Genomic DNA, 20,645 nt, shown 5'->3' on the forward strand with positions numbered 1-20,645 from the left:
TGTGGCCCCTCGTTCTAGACGCTCCAGCTGGGGGAAAATGTCCTCTCAGCATCGACCCTGCCAAGTCCTCGCAGAATTTTATACATTTCAGTCAGATCGCCTCTCATTCCTCAAAGAGTGTAACAAGTTCATCACTGAGCCAATCCTACACTTGGGGAAACAACCACACTTCTTGTCATGAGCAGGAGATAAGCATGTCACAGCCATGCACCCACCATTCGCTTCCAGGATCACTCTACTCCATTACCATCAAGCTGCAACTCTTTGGAAATCTTGTCGACATCATCTTGTGATCGACCGTCTGTAACAACCACCAGGACTCTGGGAATGCCTCTCCGCAGCCCCGCCTCTACGGTGAAGACCGTATCCTTGGCGTGTTTGATTGCTCTGCCTGTAATCCACAATGAGATAACAAACGCGTGAATCAGTGACAGAACCCAAATCACAAACCTTAATAGCAGCAGTCAAAATTACAATGGCGAAACGCAGAATTAACCGGACAGCACATAAGGAGAATACAATGCGTACCTTGGCTATGACCCGTTATCCTCTCGATCTTGTATCCCTCTTTCCCACATGGGGAGGTCTACTTAACATCTGAGGTATCAGAGGAATAAATAGTCTTGGTACAATTCTGAGCACCAGTACTGTACGTTCCATGCGTGCTGAGTGCAAGCCAAGCGAGGAAAGGATTTCCTTTCCACTACTAAGAGGAACATATACAATTCTTTCATTGTCCCACTCACCAGTACATGAAAATAGCAAAGGCCATGGCTTCTGGTCTAACTGTAGACAGGAGCGCTGTTTTGGGGTGGGATCAAAGGTCGCACATTACAAAGACATGGGGATCATACTTGGGCAGAACTTTGGCAATCAGTGAGCTGGACTTCTTTTAGTCAATCTTTATTTGCCTATCTCTCTGATTCCCATTGTCAGTGGAAAGGCTGGAACATAAAAAGTTGACTCACAATCAGATATTGGAAATAGTATGGAATGTACAAAGAGGAGGAGGCCATTCAGCCCCTCGAGCTTGCTCTCCCATTCAGTTAGATCACAGATGATCTGGATCTCAACTCCAATTGCTCACCTTTGTTCCATAGCTTTTAAAAATTTGGATTAAATTTGTCTGATTTAACAGTATATTAAACAAAGACAAATAAACTAACAATAGAACTTCTACCAACCAGGTTTTGATTTGATTTGATTTATTATTGTCACATGTATGCAATGAAAAGTATTGTTTCTTGCATACCATTCATAGAGAAGGAAAGGAGAGAGTGCAGAATGTAGTGTTACAGTCATAGCTAGGGCTGAGAGAAAGATCAACTTAATGCAAGGTAGGTCCATTCAAAAGTCTGACGGCAGCAGGGAAGAAGCTGTTCTTGATTCGGTTGGTATATGATCTCAGACTTTTGTCCCAACAGAAGAAGGTGGAAGAGAGAATGTCCGGGGTGTGTGGGGTCCTTACAACCAGATGCAATACAACCAGAAAGAATGCTTTCTACGGAGCATCTGTAAAAGTTGGTGAGAGTCGTAGTTGACATGCCAAATTTCCTTAGTCTTCTGAGAAAGTAGAGGCATTGGTGGGCTTTCTTAACTATAGTGTCAGCATGGAGGGACCAGGACAGGTTGTTGGTGAACTGGACACCTAAAAACCTGAAGCTCTTGACCATTTCTACTTCATTCCTGTTGATGTAGACAGGGGCCTGTCCTCCACTATGCTTCCTGAAGTCGATGACAATCTTCTTCATTTTGTTGACATTGAGGGAGAGATTATTGTTGTTGCACCAGTTCACCAGACTCTGCAAGCTTCCAGGTGGGGCCAGACAGGGAGTACTGTGCAGTTTTAGTCTTGTTACCCAAGGAAGGACATACGGGCCTTGGAGAGCAAGGAAGGTCCACTGCACTGCTTCCTGAGACAACAAGGTTGGCCAATGAGGAGAGAGTGAGTAGAATGAGCCTCGACTCTCTGGAATTTAGAAGAGTGAGAAGTGATCTCATTGAAGAATTGAAGATTCCTGGACTGCTCAGCAGTGTAGATGCAGAGAGACTGTTCCCCCGGCTGGAGGGTCTAGGGCTGGGGTCATGGTCTCAGGATAAGGGTTCAGCCATTCAGCATGGAGATCAGGAAAAATGTCTTTACTCCATGGGTTTAGAATATGCTACCCACTGTGCTACTGTGGGCGGCACGGTAGCACAGTGGGTAGCACTGCTGCTTCACAGCTCCCGGGACCTGGGTTCGATTCCCGGCTTGGGTCACTGTCTGTGTGGAGTTTGCACATTCTCCTCGTGTCTGCGTGGGTTTCCTCCGGGTGCTCCGGTTTCCTCCCACAGTCCAAAGGTGTGCGGGTTAGGTTGATTGGCCATGCTAAAATTGCCCTTAGTGTCCTGGGATGCGTAGGTTTGAGGGATTAGTGGGTAAAATATGTCGGGATATGGGGGTAGGCCCTGGGTGGGATTGTGGTCGGTGCAGACTCGATGGGCCGAATGGCCTCTTTCTGTGCTGTAGGGTTTCTAAGATTTCTAAGATTTCTAATCCTTGCAATTCCCAAGTCCAGGGAGCTGTGGATTCTCAGCCATTGAGTACATTCAAGACAGGGATCGCTTTGGATACCAAGGGGTCCAAGGGCTATGGGGACAGGGTGTGAATGTGGAGTTATGACCCACCATGCATAGTGGCACCGGCTCAGAGGACCAAATGTCCAATTCCAGCACCTATTTCTCATGTTTTTAACTATCCATCCACTGCAATTTATCACAGGAGTGGAAACAATGTCACGGGACACGGCTGGAAATAACTTTATTTCTCATCCAGCTCCACAAGCTGTGATTACAAGTTGTATTTCCCTCCGGATTTGTTTAATTCTCACGTTTCCCAACCCAGCTGTGTAAAGATAATGAAGTTGGACGGTAAATATGATTACCTCTGACGTTTTACACGATTATTATCATGTTTAATTGGAAAAGGAAACTTGTGACGTGCGGCAGGAAGCAAAGTCTCCTGATGACAAATGATCAACTATCGTGGAGCGGATACTGTCTCTTCCCTCTCCACATCATCATTCACTTCCCTCGCTTTAATCAGCCAGCTCCGATCCTTTAACCCTTTCATCTCAACAAACACTTCAACTATTTCAGCAAGTCAGCTTATTTTTACGCTTATATGTCACAGCTTGGTATGGCTCCTGCTCCGACCAAGACCACAACAAACCACACAGCATCGTGAATGTAGCCCAGTCCATCACGCAAACCAGCCTCCCATCCATTGACTCTGTCTACACTTCCCGCTGCCTCGGAAAAGTAGCCAGCATAATCAAGGACCCCACGCACCCCGGACATTCTCTCTTCCACCTTCTTCCGTCGGGAAAAAGATACAAAAGTCTGAGGACACGTACCAACCAACTCAAGAACAGCTTCTTCCCTGCTGCCGTCAGACTTTTGAATGGGCCTACCTCGCATTAAGCTGATCTTTCTCTGCACCCTAGCTATGACTGTAACACTACATTCTGCACTCTCGCCTTTCCTTCTCTATGAACGGTATGCTTTGTCTGTATAGCGTGCAAGAAACAATACTTTTCACTGTATACTAATACATGTGACAATAATAAATTAAATCAAATCAAATTGAAGAATGCATTGGACAGAAGAATATCACCAGCATTTAGCATTAAATACGAACAACAGCTTACATTTATATAGCGCCTTTAACATGAAGAACCATCCCAAGGTACTTTACAGGAACATTATGAAACAAAGTACGACACCAAGGTTCAGAAGAAGGTATTAGGTCAGGTGACCCAAAGCTTGGACAAAGAGACAGGTTTTAAGGAGCATCTTGAAGGAGGAAAGCGAGGTGGAGAAGTGGAGAAGTTTAGGGAGGGAATTCCAGAGCCTGGGGCCCAAGCAGCCGAAGTCGGGGCAAGAATTCTCCCATCGTGTCCGCCACAGGAATTGTAGCAGGCGGGGAGGATGGACCATGCAAAGGTCAGCCATAGTGTTAGAGGGTTGGATGGAGAGAAATTTGCTGAGTGTATTCAGGAGGAATTTCTCATTCAGTATGTGGATGGCCCGACTAGAGAGGGGGCAAAACTTGACCTCTTCTTGGGAAATAAGGAAGGGCAGGTGACAGAAGTGTTAGTGAGGGATCACTTTGGGACCAGTGACCATAATTCTATTAGTTTTAAGATAGCTATGGAGAATGATAGGTCTGTCCCAAAAGTTAATATTCTAAATTGGGGCAAGGCCAATTTTGATGGTATCAGGCAGGAACTTTCAAAAGTTAATTGGGGGAGTCTGTGGGAAGGCAAAGGGATGTCTGGTAAGTGGCACGCTTTCAAAAGTGTGTTAACCAGGGTTCAGGGTAAACACATTCCTCTTAGAGTGAAGGGCAAGGCTGGCAGAAGTCGGGAACCCTGGATGACTCGGGATATTGAGGCCCTGGTCAAGAAGAAGAAAGAGGCACATGACATGCATAGGCAGCTGGGATCAAGTGAATCTCTTGAAGGGTATAGGGGGTGTAGGAGTAGAGTTAAGAGAGAAATCAGGAGAGCAAAAAGGGGACACGAAATTGTTGTGGCAGATAAGGCAAAGGAGAATCCAAAGAGCTTCTACAAATACATAAAGGGGAAAAGAGTAACAAGGGAGAGAGTATGGCCACTTAAGGATCAACAAGGTCATCTATGTGTGGATCCACAAGAGATGGGCAAGATCCTAAATGAATATTTCTCATCAGTATTTACTGTTGAGAAAAGCATGGATGTTAGGGAACTTGGGGAAATAAATAGTGATGTCTTGAGGAGTGTACATATTACAGAGAAGGAGGTGCTGGAAGTCTTAAAGCGCATCAAGGTAGATAAATCGCCGGGATCTGATGAGGACTATTCCAGGACGTTTGGGAAGCTAGGGAGGAAATTGCGGGTCCCCTAGCTGAGATATTTGAATCATCGATAGTCATGGGTGAGGTGCCTGAAGATTGGAGAGTGGCAAATGTGCTTTTGCTTAAAAAGGGCTGCAGGGAAAAGCCTGGGAACTACAGGCCAGTTAGCCTCACATCTGTGGTGGGTAAATTGTTGGAAGGTATTTTGAGAGACAGGATCTACAGGCATTTAGAGACGCAAGGACTGATTAGGGACAGTCAGCATGGCTTTGTGAGTGGAAAATCATGTCTCACAAATTTAATTGAGGTTTTTGAAGGGGTGACCAAGAAGGTAGATGAGGGCAGTGCAGTTGATGTTGTCTACATGGACTTTAGCAAGGCCTTTGACAAGGTATCGCATGGTAGGTTGTTGCATAAGGTTAAATCTCATGGGATCCAGGATGACGTTTCTAAATGGATACAAAATTGGCTTCTGAGAGGGTGGTTGTAGAGAGTTGTTTTTCAAACTGGAGGCCTGTGACCAGCGGTGTGCCTCAGGGATCAGTGCTGGGCCCACTGTTATTTGTCATCTATATTAATGATTTGGATGAAAATATTGGGGGCATGGTTAGTAAGTTTGCAGATGACACCAAGATTGGTGGCATGTTGGACAGTGAGGAAGGTTATCTCCAATTGCAGCAGGATCTTGATCAATTGGGCTAGGGGGCTGATGAATGGCAGATGGAGTTTAATTTAGACAAATGCGAGGTGATGCATTTTGGTAGATTGAACCAGGGCAGGACTTACTCAGTTAATGGTAGGGCGTTGGGGAGAGTTACAGAACAAAGAGATCTAGGGGTACTGGTTCATAGCTCCTTGAAAGTGGACAGAGTGGTGAAAAAGGCTTTTGGCATGCTGGGTTTCATCGGTCAGAACATTGAATACAGGAGTTGGGACGTCTTGTTGAAGTTGTACAAGACATTGGTCAGGCCACACTTGGAATACTGTGTGCAATTCTGGACACCCTATTATAGAAAGGATAGTATTAAACTAGAAAGAGTACAGGAAAGATTTACTAGGATGCTACCGGGGCTTGGTGGATTGAGTTATAAGGAGAGGCTGAATAGACTGGGACTTTTTTCTCTGGAGCGTAGGAGGCTGAGGGGTGATCTTATAGAGGTCTATAAAATAATGAGGGGCATAGACAAGGTAGATAGTTAATATCTTTTCCCAAAGATCGGGGAGCCTAAAACTAGAGGGCATAGGTTTATGGTGAGAGGGGAGAGATACAAAAGTGTCCAGAGGGGCAATTTTTTCACACAGAGGGTGGTGAGTGTCTGGAACAAGTTGCCAGAGGTAGTAGTAGAGGCGGATACAATTTTATCTTTTGAAAAGCATTTAGTTACATGGGTAAGATGGGTGTGGAGGGATATGGGCCAAATGCAGGCAATTGGGATTAGCTTAGGGGTTTAAAAAAAAAAAGGGTGGCATGGACAAGTTGGGCCGAAGGGCCTGTTTCCATGCTGTAAACCTCCATGACTCTATGTCCATTGAGCTTGGGCAGAATTCTCCGGTTTTGAGGAGAGCACGACCGGAAAATCCAACCCCACATCTGCCAATGATGGAGTGATTAAAATCAGGGATGTGCAAGAGGCCAAAATTCGAGGAGCTCTGATATCTCGGAGGGTTGGAGGAGATTATGGACATCGGGAACAGCAAGGCCGTGGAGGGATTTGAAAACAAGGATGAGAATTAAAATCAAGGGATTGAAACCAATGCATCATAGAATCACTACAGTGCAGAAGAAGGCCATTCGGCCCATTGAGTCTGCACCAATTCTCCTGCAGAGCATCCTATCCAGGCCCTATCCCCATAATCCCATGTATTTACCCCACTAATCCCCCCACTAATCCCCCCTAACCCCAAGACGCTAAGAGGCAATTTAGCACAGCCAATCCACTTAATTTGCACATCTTTGGAGTGTGGGAGGAAACCGGAGCACCCGGAGGAAACCCACGCAGATATGGGGAGAACGTGCCAGCTCCACACAGACAGTCACCCAAGGCTGGAATTGAACCCAGATCCCTGGCGCTGTGGGGCAGCAGTCTTAACCACTGTGCCACCATGCCACCTCCTAACACTTAGCAATGATTTCAATTAGACATTTAATTCCATATTTTTTGTTCAAATTTAGCACTTTGCTCTGGTGGGATTCGAATCCAAGTCCCCATAGTATTATTCTGGTGCTCTGGATTACTAATCAAGCAACTGTACCACTGCTCCATCACCTCCCTCTGTAGATCGTTGAACACAGGGATGAGCAGGATTGGTGCAAGTTAGAACTCATTCCATCGACGCATGTTTTGCTTTCAGGCAGATGTGAAATTTAGTGCTGAGTTCTCTCAGCGAAATGAAAACCTTGCAGGGTCTTTGATCCAGGACAAGAGGCATATAATTAACTAAAATCACAAAGCGGCAAAATAAAATTGAAACCTAATCTTGCTGAAATCTAAGATTTTTAAAGCATTTTTACTTTGTTGATTTTCATGTTGGAGGTTTTGCAGATTTACATCACACTGACTGCAGCGGGTTTAAGAAGGCAGCTCACTGCCATCTTCTCAAGGGGCAATTAGGGATGGGCAATAAATGTTGGCCTTGCCAGCGACGCCCACGTCCCGTGAACAAATGAAACAAGAATGTCCTGGCTGGAATGTGTAAACAGCCTCTGTTTGCTAAGTAAAAATAGACTCTGTTTGTTGCCATTAAAAGCAAATTAAAATATGAGTCTGCCCAGCCTTCAACTCATTAACTGCCACAGCAATGGTCAATAGCATTTAGATGAGTGGTAATCATAGAATCCTACAGTGCAGAAGGAGGCCATTCGGCCCATCGAGTCTGCATGGACAACAATCCCACCCAGTCCCTATCCTCATTTCCCCATGTATTCACCCTAGCTAGTCCCCCTAACACTAGGGTCAATTAGCGTGACCAATCCACCTAACACACACATCTTTGGACTGTGGGAGGAAACCGGAGCACCCGGAGGAAACCCACGCAGACACGGGGAGAACATGCAAACTCCACACAGACAGTGACCCAAGGCCAGAATTGAACCCGGGTCCCTGGCGCTGTGAGGCAGCAGTGCTAACCACTGTGCTACCGTGCCGCCGTTATAGTTTCTGTCACACTTGTACTCATGTTTTAATGATCTTTTCTGTGTGCAAACATCTTTCTAACTTCTATCTTTGTTCCCCTGCTAGTCCTCATGACTGGTTTTAGCTGCAAGTTAGTTCATGCTACATTACATGGGGAGGGGGGATAGCCCAGGTTGTAGAGCCAGCACAGAACCAAACCCAAGAAGCTGACTGGTCTCCTCCTGTGTTAAGCACCATTTTTCTGTACCTGTTTTGGTGTTCCCACCCTTGTATCTGATGCGTTGAACGGCATTGAGAAGATCCTCTTTGTCATTGTAGGTGTTGAGTTGAAATTCTGTTCTGGGATCATCGCTAAATTGCACGATTGCAACCTGGTTTAAATAAACATCGCATCAGTTAACCACCTCACTGATTCTTACACTCCACATCACCATCAACCTCCTGTTTCAGCCAGCCCTCCCAAAGCTTTGACTATTTTGTAGCAGGGTTCAAATTCACAGACAAGTCCTCTCAAATGTGAGGTCATTCACTTTGGAAGCAAAAACAAGAAGGCAGATTGCTACCTGAATGGGTGTAAATTGGGAGAGGGGAGTGTGCAGCGGGACCTGGGTGTCCTTGTGCACCAGTCACTGAAGGTAAGCATGCAGGTGCAGCAGGCGGTAAAGAAGGCAAATGGCAGGTTGGCCTTCATTGCGAGAGGTTTCGAGTACAGGAGCAGGGATGTGTTGTTGCAATTATACAGGGCCTTGGTGAGGCCACACCGAGAGTATTGTGTGCAGTCTTGGTCTCCTTTTCTGAGGAAGGATGTTCTTGCTCTCGAGGGAGTGCAGCGAAGGTTTCCCAGGCTGATTCCGGGGATGGCGGGACTGATGTATGAGGAGAGATTGACTAGGTTATGATTGTTTTTGCTGGCGTTCAGACGAATGAGGGGGGATCTCATAGAGACTTATAAAATTCTAACAGGACTAGACAGGGTAGATGCAGGGAGGATGTTCCCGATGGTGGGGGAGTCCAGAACCAGGGGTCACAGTTTGAGGATTCAGGGTAGACCATTTAGGACAGAGATGAGGAAATATTTCGTCACCCAAAGAGTGGTGAGCCTGTGGAATTCATTACCACAGGAAGTAGTTGATGCCAAAACATTGAATTTATTCAAGAGATGGCTAGATATAGCACTTGGGGTGAATGGGATCAAAGGTTATGGGGAGAAAGCAGGATTAGGCTATTGAGTTGGACGATCAGCGGTGGTGAATGGTGGAGCAGGCTCGAAGGGCCGAATGGCCTCTTCCTGCTTCTATCTTCTATGTTTCTATGTTTCAACATTTGTGACCAAAATCCTCATCAAGTCAACTCTCCCCTGACGAGGGTCCAATGGATTTCCCTTGAAGAGACCTTGTACAACATGAGCTTATCCCTGTGCCGATGTCCCTCAATGTCCACAGGTTACATCGAGCAAGGTGCAGAGTAGAAACCGGAAAAGGGTCAGTCTCTCTGGGCAACTCTCACACATCAACAGGCCGCCTCATTGCTCCTTCAGCTATGAAACTGGGTACGGTACGCACGGAAACTGAAGGGTGAGGCCAAAATAAATCTAAAACAGAAAAGCAAAATACTGCAGTGGCTGGAAATCTGAAATAAAAGCAGGAAGTGCTGGAGATACTCAGCAGGTCAGGCAGCATCACTGGAGAGATAGCGTGCCACCTGCCCTGCTGAGTATTTCCAATATTTGCTGGATTTAATCGAAAATAGATCTTACTTGCAATTTTTGTTGTCATATCAAAATTGAATTTGGAAAGAAAAGTAGAAATCGCATGGTCGTCTTTGCAAAATTTCACACAGAGCTCATTCGAGGTCAGTGCAAAAAATAAAGACCCAATTTCCTGATAGCCGCCCCCAGTGGCAGGGGGGTTGTGGGGGGGTGGGAGGGGGGAGGGGGGGGGGAATGGGGCAGGGGGGGAGGTGTAATATGTAGGAGAAGAGGAGCCAGTCGATGGGGGAGGTTTCACAGCAGGAAAACAATTTTTTGGAAAATGGCTCCGGATATGAATAGACAGAAGTTAACACTGGTTCAACTCGCAAATATTTAAAAAATACACCTGGGAGAGAGTCAATGCTGAATTAAATTCCCAAATGAACTTTCTCATAGTTTCGAGATAGGAATTATTATCTCTGTTCTGTAGATTAAGGGCAATCACTTTCTCGTGTAGAATAATGCATTTTATATACAACAAACAGGCCATTCGGTCCAACTGGTCCATGCTGCTGACTGCACTCCATACAAACTTCCTTCCACCCTCTTCATCTATCCCTCATTAACATAACCATAGAAGTGCAGAAGGAGGCCATTCAGCCCATCGGGTCCGCACCGACTCTCCGAAAGAGCACCTTACCCAGTCCCACCCCCTGCGCATTTATCATGGTTAATCCACACATCCTGGGACACTAAGGGGCAATTTACCATGGCCAGCTGGAGTATTGTGTCCAAATCTGGCCACCATACTTTCAGAGGAATGAGGGGCTTCAGTTGTGTGGAGAGAGTGGAGAGGTTGGGATTGTTCTCCTTGGAGCATGTCAAAAGGAGATTTAACAGCGGTGTTCAAAATAATGAAGATTTTTGATAGAATACATACAGGAAGGAGAAATTGTTTCCACAGATAACCAGGGGACACAGGTTTAAGGTGATTGACAATCGAACCAGAGGGGAAGGTGAATTTTTCACCCAGCGAGTTGTGTGTGATCTGGAAGGCGCTGCCTGAAAGGGCAGTGGAAGCAGATTCAACAGGAACTTTCAAAAAAGAATTGGATTATCATAGAATCCCTACAGTGCAGAAGGAGGCTATTCGGCCCATCAAGTCCGCACCGACCACCCGTGCCCTATTCCCATAACCCTACTTATTTACCCTACTAACCCCCTGACATTAAGGGGCAATTTAGCACGGCCAATCAACCTAACCAGCACATCTTTGGACTGTGGGAGGAAACCGGAGGAAACCCACGCAGACACGGAGAGAACGTGCAAACTCCACACAGACAGTGACCTGAGGCTGGAATTGAACCCGGGTCCCTGGCACTGTGAGGCAGCAGTGCTAACCGCTGTGCCACCGTGTCGCCCTTAACACCCCAGAAGGAAACACCTGCATGGCTTTGGGGAGAGAGCAGGGGGAGTGGGACTAATTGGACAGCCCTTTCAAAGAGCTAGCAGAGGTAGGATGGGTCAAACAGTCCCCTTCTGTGCTGCTTCATTCTATGGTTCAATGGTTTGAAGTCAGGCCTTACTGTGGCACAAAGCAGACCTGATCATTTCCACCCAGTGGACAGAATCTGAGGACCATCTGGTGAGGCCTCGATTCCCATTTAACTTATATCCAGCGCTCACTTGAGTTCCGTCAGGGCCGATCTTGTCCAGAGCACCGATCGTATTGTACAGGAACCCGATGATCTTGACAAAGTTCTCGTCCCCGATGCTCCACGATCCATCCACGAGGAACACCAGGTTAGCCCTGGCAGCTTTGCAAACTGCAGAGCGGGGAAGAAGAATGGAACATTGCCAGAAATAAGCAGAAAGCAGCCACTCACAGGTAAGGTCTTGTAGCAATAGCACAAAGACAGGGACAGGAGGAGGCCATTCGGCCCCTCAAGCCCATTCGTTCATTCAATCAGATCATGGCTGACCAGCATCTTGAATCCATCTACCCATTTTGGTTCCATAACACTTACTTCCATTTTTGAACAAGAAAAATCTACCAATCTCAGCACTGAAAGTTTCAACTGACATCGACAGCTTTTTCGGGGGAGGAAGTTCCAGGTGTCCAATCCCCTTTGTGTGAGGAAGTTGTTCCTGACATCACCCTTTGAACAGCCTGGCTCCAATTTTAAGGTTCTGCCCCCTTGTTCTGGAACCCCCCCACCCCCACCCCCACCCCCCCCCAAATAGAGGAAATAGTTTCTCTCCATCCACCCTTTTAAACCCTTTAATCACCTCAACAAGATCAGTTCTTACTCCGTTATAAACGCTGGCAGTAGTTGCGAGCTTGACTAATAACTAACAAAACCTGTCCAAGTTTAACCTGTTACAATGGATACTCTCTACATGAGACACAGCATCAGATAAACAGCGGAGTGGGAATAGGATAAAAATATCACGAAGCGATTGTGTCCTGGTTCTTGTCATACGGAACATAAACACAGAACAATCGATATTATTTTAACCCCAGCCCAAAGATATGGATTATAACATGTCTGCCTTACCTTCCCGCGCGGGGGGGATTGTAGGCAATGGGGTTGTTGTTGCAGGAGGAATTGGTGGCTCAGTCGGAACAGGAGCTTCAGTGAAAGAAAAACACATTACAGATAAAGCAGCTTCTCCACACACGCACCGTCCCAATACAGAACAATCTGCTGTCAGGAACACACCAGAAGTTTTGTTTAGAATCATAAGATCCCTACAGTGCAGAAGGAGGCCATTCGGCCCATCGAGTCTGCATCAACTCTCCAACAGAGCATCTTACCCAGGCCCTATCCCCGTAATCCCACCATTTACCCTGCATGGGCAGCATAGTATCAGGCTTGATAAGAGGCCTATCCAACCCTTAATTACTTATTTAAATATGGTGGACTGGTAGCCCATTGCAGCACCTTTCTGCCCACCCATATGAGGGGTGGGTGGTCAGGTGGTGGGACTGGGTGCCCAACCTATTTTATATGCCACCCTTCCCCCTGCACAAAGCATGTCTGCCAGGGGTATGTAAAATTCAGCTCGAATTGTTGCTATTTCCCCCTGTCGCCAGCGAGTGTCTCCCAGGTGCAATCATCAATACTTTGGGCCTTCACCTCATGCTTTTCAGCATCCCTGAGGCAAAACTTTGGGCCTCCTACAGGCCATCTGGCTCCAGCTACCTCAGCATAAATAAAAGTCCTCCTATCCAGTGGACGGACCTCCCCGAGCCAGCAAAGCTGCCTCTGATTAGTGGCAGCGCACTCTGCCTCCGAGAGAATGGCCCCGTCCATGATGTTGTCCTGCTGGGATATACCCACAATGCACTGCAGGTGGTGACGATGGAAATTGCTGAGCTTCTTGTTGTGATTGGCTGCATCCGTGGAGGGGGGGGGGGTTTGGGTTTGTGGGGAAAGGGTGCGGAGTGGGGTGTGGTGGGGGTGGGGGGAGTGGTGGGGGTGGGGGTGAGGAGTGGTGGGGGTGGGGGTGAGGAGTGGTGGGGGTGGGGGTGAGGATGTGAAGGGGTTTGGAAGCGATGATGAGAATTGTAAAAAGGAAGGCATTGTTGGACTGGGAGCCAGTGCAGCTCAATGCTCCCAACGGGACTTGGTGTGAAGTATGTTAACTGGCACAAAAAGAGGAAATGCTGGAAATACTCCGCTGGTCTGTGGTGAGAGAGAAACCGAGTTAAAAGCCTCTGCTCCGATCACCAGCCCTGTTAACCTTAACTCTCATTTTCCCACAAATCCCCACAAGTGACTGACTTTCCAGCACTTTCTGTTCTCCTCAGGTTTCCAGGGCGGGCAGTGTATTGCATCGCTCTCAGACAGGGACAGCAGAAACCTGGATCAGTTGGAGTTAACGGAGAGTGTGAAGTGGGATGCTGGCCACAAGCTGATGAAATAAAACACTTTTACCACAGTCACTACACCAATGTCATTGAAAAGATTTCACGGTTCTGGTTGAATACAACCCCTGGCAGCCACAACCCTGTAAACAGTAACCCAGTTACTCTGGGTTATTACAGTAAACACAGTAAGAAGTTTAACAGCACCAGGTTAAAGTCCAACAGGTTTATTTGGTAGCAAAAGCCACACAAGCTTTCGAAGCTCTAAGCCCCTTCTTCACCTGAAGAAGGGGCTTAGAGCTTCGAAAGCTTGTGTGGCTTTTGCTACCAAATAAACCTGTTGGACTTTAACCTGGTGTTGTTAAACTTCTTACTGTGTTTACCCCAGTCCAACGCCGGCATCTCCACATCATTATTACAGTAACCCAGAGTACAAATTACAAATCAGATGGTATCAAGATACAATAGATGTGTTACACGGGACACCGTGTTACCCGAGCTATGACTGTGACACTATATTCTGCATCCCTCCTTTCTTTCTCTCCTATGTACTCTATGAACGGTATGCTTTATCTGTAAAACGCGCAAGAAACAATACTTTTCACTGGACACTCATAAATGTGACAATAATAAATCAAATCAAATCAAACTTCCACATTTACTGAATCGCTCTGAGCATTGCTGCCTTGCGAGACATGGGTGTGATAAAATGTGAGGTGATGATGTCTTACAGTTCACTCAGGGGGTCTGAGTTGCTGTGGCAACAGACACTTTTCCTTGCACGTTGTAGTCAGGAGATGTGGATAACGATGGTAGAGACTCCTTTCCATCACACAACTGACCAGGATTCTCTCCCACCGCCAGCTACTGGCGTGTTTGGAAGGATTTTGCAGGTCGACACTCAACCTGTTTCGGCCGCTTTATGGACACACCTTCCTCAGCCACCAAAGTCCTGGGGTGGGACTCGAACACGGAGCTTCTGGCTCAGAGGCAGGGACGCTAACCTCACTGCGCCACAAGACCCCCTAAAGTGTGAGAGAGCTGAATTAAACTTAAAATAGCTGGAGGAGGGGCAGTGAACAAGATAAGCGGTCACGTACCTGTTGTCTCCAGTATACTCACGGCTGGTCCCTCTAACTCCTGCAGTTGTGAATGGACGCTAATTTTGTACTTGCTGTTTGGAATGAGGTTGTAGAAGCAGTGGCGGGATGTGCCTCCATCGACAATCACCTCTTCCTTCTTTCCATCTGAAATTTCCCAAAAGACACAATTGGTTGATTGGAATGTCACCGCTGATTCCAGGAGAACACGGGTGGGAACGGGGGCTGGGGGGGATTGGGGGGAGGGGGGTGGAGGTAGGGAGGGGGATGGAGGTGGGAAGGGAGTTGTAGCTGAACCCCCTCCTAGAGGAAGTTGTGACTCTCAGCGGTGGGACTCGGATGAGTTAAATGTCTGGAATCAAACAGATGGAATTTGATCTTCACCGAATCCCAATTTGTTCCTCTCTTACATCCATATTTCTTACATTTTCCCAGAACTATTTTGGCACTGGTCAAATCTCAGAATAACTCTCAGATCCTTCAACATGTATCAGTTCATGTATAATTTGATGGATAGTCACAGAATAATGTGGGTTTGTGGAAGCATAGCTCAAATATCGACGCAGTTAAATAATGAATGCAAGTGGGGAGTGGTGGGGGTGGTGGGGGGTTGGGGGGGTGGTGGGGGGTTGGGGGGGTGGTGGGGGGTTGGGGGGGTGGTGGGGGGTTGGGGGGGTGGGGGTTGGGGGGGTTGGGGGGGTTGGGGGGGTTGGGAGGGTTGGGGGGGTTGGGGGGGTTGGGGGGGGTTGGGGGGGGGTGGGGGGGGCACTCGCGCTTTTCTACCTTTCAGTTCGATCATCTGCATTTGGTTCCATAACCTTTATCCCTTCACCCCATCAAAAGTTATCGCAGTTTTGAAACTTTTGTTTCTTTGTTGATGGGATGTGGGCATCGCCGGCCCAGCATTTATTGCCCACCCCTGAGTGCATTTAAGAGTCAACCACATTGCTGAGGGTCGGGACTGACATGTAGGCCAGACCGGGTGAGGACAGCAGATTTCCTTCTCTAAAGGACATCAGTGAACAAGGTGGGCTTTTACGACGATTGTTTCATGGTCATCAGTAAACTTTTAATTCCAGATTTCTATCGAATTTCACCATCTGCCGTGGTGGGATTCGAACCCGGGCCCCCAGAGCATTACGCTGGGTCTCTGGATTACGAGCACAGAGACAATACCACTGCGTCACTGCCTCCCTTCAATCAACCGCCAGCCTCAACAGACTTTTTAGGGGAAGAGTCTTTACGATTTTCACTATGTGCGCAGAACTGCTTCCGGTCATCATCCCCAAATGGCCTGACTTGAGGTTTCGGCTGTGTCTACTGCCAAGGCCACTTGTGCGCAGGGCTATGTGCAGTGCCCAGGGGTATGTGCGGTGTGTGGGGGTATGCGCAGAGTGTGGGGGTATGCGCGGTGTGTGTGGGTGTGCGCGGTGTGTGTGGGTGTGCGCGGTGTGCAGGGGGTGTGTGGGGGTGTGCGCAGTGTGTGGGGGTATGTGCGGTGTGTGGGGGTATGCGCAGAGTGTGGGGGTATGCGCGGTGTGTGTGGGTGTGCGCGGTGTGCAGGGGGTGTGTGGGGGTGTGCGCAGTGTGTGGGGGTATGCGCAGTGTGTGGGGGTATGCGCGGTGTGTGGGGGTATGCGCGGTGTGTGGGGGTATGCGTGGTGTGTGGGGGTATGCATGGTGTGTGGGGGTATGCGCGGTGTGTGGGGGTATGCGCGGTGTATGGGGGTATGCACAGTGTGCAGGGGTATGCGTGGTGTGTGGGGGTGTGTGGGGGTATGCGCGGTGTGTGGGGGTATGCGCTGTGTGCAGGGGTATGCATGGTGTGTGGGGGTAAGCGCGGTGTGTGGGGGTGTGTGGGGGTGTGTGGGGGCGTGTGGGGTTCTGTGGGGGTATGCGCAGTGTGTGGGGGTATGCGCAGTGTGTGGGGGTATGCGCAGTGTGTGGGGGTATGCGCAGTGTGTGGGGGTATGCGCAGTGTGTGGGGGTATGTGCAGTGTGTGGGGGTATGCGCAGTGTGTGGGGGTATGCGCAGTGTGTGGGGGTATGCGCAGTGTGTGGGGGTATGCGCAGTGTGTGGGGGTATGCGCAGTGTGTGGGGGTATGCGCAGTGTGTGGGGGTATGCGCGGTGTGTGGGGGTATGCGTGGTGTTGGGGGTATGCGCGGTGTGTGGGGGTATGCGCAGTGTGTGGGGGTATGCGCGGTGTGTGGGGGTATGCGCGGTGTTGGGGGTATGCGCGGTGTGTGGGGGTATGCGCAGTGTGTGGGGGTATGCGCAGTGTGTGGGGGTATGCGCGGTGTGTGGGGGTGTGTGGGGGTGTGTGGGGGCGTGTGGGGTTCTGTGGGGGTATGCGCAGTGTGTGGGGGTATGCGTGGTGTTGGGGGTATGCGCAGTGTGTGGGGGTATGCGCAGTGTGTGGGGGTATGCGCGGTGTGTGGGGGTATGCGCGGTGTTGGGGGTATGCGCGGTGTGTGGGGGTATGCGCAGTGTGTGGGGGTATGCGCAGTGTGTGGGGGTATGCGCGGTGTGTGGGGGTGTGTGGGGGTGTGTGGGGGCGTGTGGGGTTCTGTGGGGGTATGCGCAGTGTGTGGGGGTATGCGCAGTGTGTGGGGGTATGCGCAGTGTGTGGGGGTATGCGCAGTGTGTGGGGGTATGCGCAGTGTGTGGGGGTATGCGCAGTGTGTGGGGGTATGCGCAGTGTGTGGGGGTATGCGCAGTGTGTGGGGGTATGCGCAGTGTGTGGGGGTATGCGCAGTGTGTGGGGGTATGCGCAGTGTGTGGGGGTATGCGCGGTGTGTGGGGGTATGCGCGGTGTTGGGAGTATGCGCGGTGTGTGGGGGTATGCGCAGTGTGTGGGGGTATGCGCAGTGTGTGGGGGTATGCGCGGTGTGTGGGGGTATGCGCGGTGTTGGGGGTATGCGCGGTGTGTGGGGGTATGCGCAGTGTGTGGGGGTATGCGCAGTGTGTGGGGGTATGCGCGGTGTGTGGGGGTATGCGCAGTGTGTGGGGGTATGCACAGTGTGTGGGGGTGTGCGCAGTGTGTGGGGGTATGCGCAGTGTGTGGGGGTATGCGCGGTGTGTGGGGATATGCGCGGTGTGTGGGGGTATGCGCGGTGTTGGGGGTGTGCGCGGTGTGTGGGGGTATGTGGGGGTATGCGCGGTGTTGGGGGTATGCGCGGTGTGTGGGGGTATGTGGGGGTATGCACGGTGTTGGGGATAAGCGCGGTGTTGGGGGTATGCGCAGTGTGTGGGTGTGTGCACGGTGGGTGGGGGTATGCGCAGTGTGTGGGGGTATGCGCAGTGTGTGGGTGTGTGCACGGTGGGTGGGGGTATGTGGGGGTGTGCGCGGTGTGTGGGGATAAGCGCGGTGTTGGGGGTATGCGCAGTGTGTGGGGGTATGCGCGGTGTGTGGGGATATGCGCGGTGTGTGGGGGTATGCGCGGTGTTGGGGGTGTGCGCGGTGTGTGGGGGTATGTGGGGGTATGCGCGGTGTTGGGGGTATGCGCGGTGTGTGGGGGTATGTGGGGGTATGCACGGTGTTGGGGATAAGCGCGGTGTTGGGGGTATGCGCAGTGTGTGGGTGTGTGCACGGTGGGTGGGGGTATGCGCAGTGTGTGGGGGTATGCGCAGTGTGTGGGTGTGTGCACGGTGGGTGGGGGTATGTGGGGGTGTGCGCGGTGTGTGGGGATAAGCGCGGTGTTGGGGGTATGCGCAGTGTGTGGGTGTGTGCACGGTGGGTGGGGGTATGTGGGGGTGTGCGCGGTGTTGGGGATAAGCGCGGTGTTGGGGGTATGCGCAGTGTGTGGGTGTGTGCACGGTGGGTGGGGGTATGCGCAGTGTGTGGGGGTATGCGCAGTGTGTGGGTGTGTGCACGGTGGGTGGGGGTATGTGGGGGTGTGCGCGGTGTTGGGGGTATGCGCGGTGTTGGGGGTATGCGCGGTGTTGGGGGTATGCGCAGTGTGTGGGGGTGTGCGCGGTGTGTGGGGATAAGCGCGGTGTTGGGGGTATGCGCGGTGTTGGGGGTATGCGCGGTGTTGGGGGTATGCGCAGTGTGTGGGTGTGTGCACGGTGGGTGGGGGTGTTTGGGGGTGTGTGCGGGTGTGTGCGGTGTGTGCAGTGTGTGGGGGTGTGTGGGGGTGTGTGGGGGTGTGGGTGGTGTGCGCGGTGTGTGCAGTGTGTGCAGTGTGTGGGGGGTGTGTGCGGTGTGTGGGGGTGTGTGGGGGTGTGCGCGGTGTGTGGGGGTGTGTGGAGGTGTGTGGGGGTGTGTGCGGTGTGTGGGGGTGTGTGGGGGTGTGTGGGGGTGTGTGGGGGTGTGTGCGGTGTGTGGGGGTGTGTGGGGGTGTGTGGGGGTGTGTGCGGTGTGTGGGGGTGTGTGCGGTGTGTGGGGGTGTGTGGGGGTGTGTGGGGGAGTGTGGAGGTGTGTGGGGGTGTGTGCGGTGTGTGGGGGTGTGTGGGGGTGTGTGCGGTGTGTGGGGGTGTGTGGGGGTGTGTGCGGTGTGTGGGGTTGTGTGGAGGTGTGTGGGGGTGTGTGCAGTGTGTGGGGGTGTGTGGGGGTGTGTGCGGTGTGTGGGGGTGTGTGGGTGTGTGTGCGGTGTGTGGGGGTGTGTGCGGTGTGTGGGGGTGTGTGGGGGTGTGTGGGGGTGTGTGGGGGTGTGTGCGGTGTGTGGGGGTGTGTGCGGTGTGTGGGGTGTGTGGGGGTGTGTGGAGGTGTGTGGGGGTGTGTGCGGTGTGTGGGGGTGTGTAGGGGGTGTGTGGAGGTGTGTGGGGGTGTGTGGGGGTGTGTGGGGGTGTGTGCGGTGTGTGGGGGTGTGTGGAGGTGTGTGGGGGTGTGTGCAGTGTGTGGGGGTGTGTGGGGGTGTGTGGGGGTGTGTGGGGGTGTGTGCGGTGTGTGGGGGTGTGTGCGGTGTGTGGGGGTGTGTGGGGGTGTGTGGGGGTGTGTGCGGTGTGTGGGGGTGTGTGCGGTGTGTGGGGTGTGTGGGGGTGTGTGGAGGTGTGTGGGGGTGTGTGCGGTGTGTGGGGGTGTGTAGGGGGTGTGTGGAGGTGTGTGGGGGTGTGTGGGGTGTGTGGGGGTGTGTGCGGTGTGTGGGGGTGTGTGCGGTGTGTGCGGTGTGTGGGGGTGTGTGGAGGTGTGTGGGGGTGTGTGCGGTGTGTGGGGGTGTGTGGGGGGTGTGTGCGGTGTGTGGGGGTGTGTGGGGGTGTGTGGGGGTGTGCGCGGTGTGTGGGGGTGTGTGGGGGTGTGTGGGGGTGTGTGGGGGTGTGTGCGGTGTGTGGGGGTGTGTGCGGTGTGTGGGGGTGTGGGGGGGTGTGCGGTGTGTGCGGGTGTGTGGGGGTGTGCGCGGTGTGTGGGGGTGTGTGGGGGTGTGTGGGGGTGTGTGGGGGTGTTTGGGGGTGTGTGCGGGTGTGTGCGGTGTGTGGGGGTGTGTGGGGGTGTGTGGGGGTGTGCGCGGTGTGTGCAGTGTGTGGGGGTGTGTGGGGGTGTGTGGGGGTGTGGGTGGTGTGCGCGGTGTGTGCAGTGTGTGCAGTGTGTGGGGGGTGTGTGCGGTGTGTGGGGGTGTGCGCGGTGTGTGGGGGTGTGTGGAGGTGTGTGGGGGTGTGTGCGGTGTGTGGGGGTGTGTGGGGGTGTGTGGGGGTGTGTGGGGGTGTGTGGGGGTGTGTGCGGTGTGTGGGGGTGTGTGGGGGTGTGTGGGGGTGTGTGCGGTGTGTGGGGGTGTGTCCGGTGTGTGGGGGTGTGTGGGGGTGTGTGGGGGTGTGTGGAGGTGTGTGGGGGTGTGTGCGGTGTGTGGGGGTGTGTGGGGGTGTGTGCGGTGTGTGGGGGTGTGTGGGGGTGTGTGCGGTGTGTGGGGGTGTGTGGAGGTGTGTGGGGGTGTGTGCAGTGTGTGGGGGTGTGTGGGGGTGTGTGCGGTGTGTGGGGGTGTGTGGGGGTGTGTGCGGTGTGTGGGGGTGTGTGCGGTGTGTGGGGGTGTGTGGGGGTG

At 51.5% G+C, this 20,645-nt stretch overlaps 1 protein-coding gene across 2 annotated transcripts in view; it reads right to left on the minus strand.

Annotated features, from left to right (window-relative positions):
• The window catches only part of col14a1a (collagen, type XIV, alpha 1a), a 245,891-nt gene that overhangs the window by 77,627 nt on the left and 147,619 nt on the right, over positions 1-20,645 (minus strand). For both annotated transcript variants that reach the window (XM_078216910.1, XM_078216911.1), the window contains exons 24-28: positions 14,672-14,818; positions 12,259-12,333; positions 11,387-11,526; positions 8,258-8,381; positions 248-391 (exon numbers count right to left, since the gene is read on the minus strand). In XM_078216910.1, coding sequence (XP_078073036.1) covers positions 248-391; positions 8,258-8,381; positions 11,387-11,526; positions 12,259-12,333; positions 14,672-14,818 — 630 coding nt within the window. The remainder of the gene's footprint in view (positions 1-247; positions 392-8,257; positions 8,382-11,386; positions 11,527-12,258; positions 12,334-14,671; positions 14,819-20,645) is intronic.

This window comes from Mustelus asterias, chromosome 7 (genome assembly GCF_964213995.1).
Source record: "Mustelus asterias chromosome 7, sMusAst1.hap1.1, whole genome shotgun sequence".
Taxonomy (NCBI): Eukaryota; Metazoa; Chordata; class Chondrichthyes; order Carcharhiniformes; family Triakidae; genus Mustelus; species Mustelus asterias.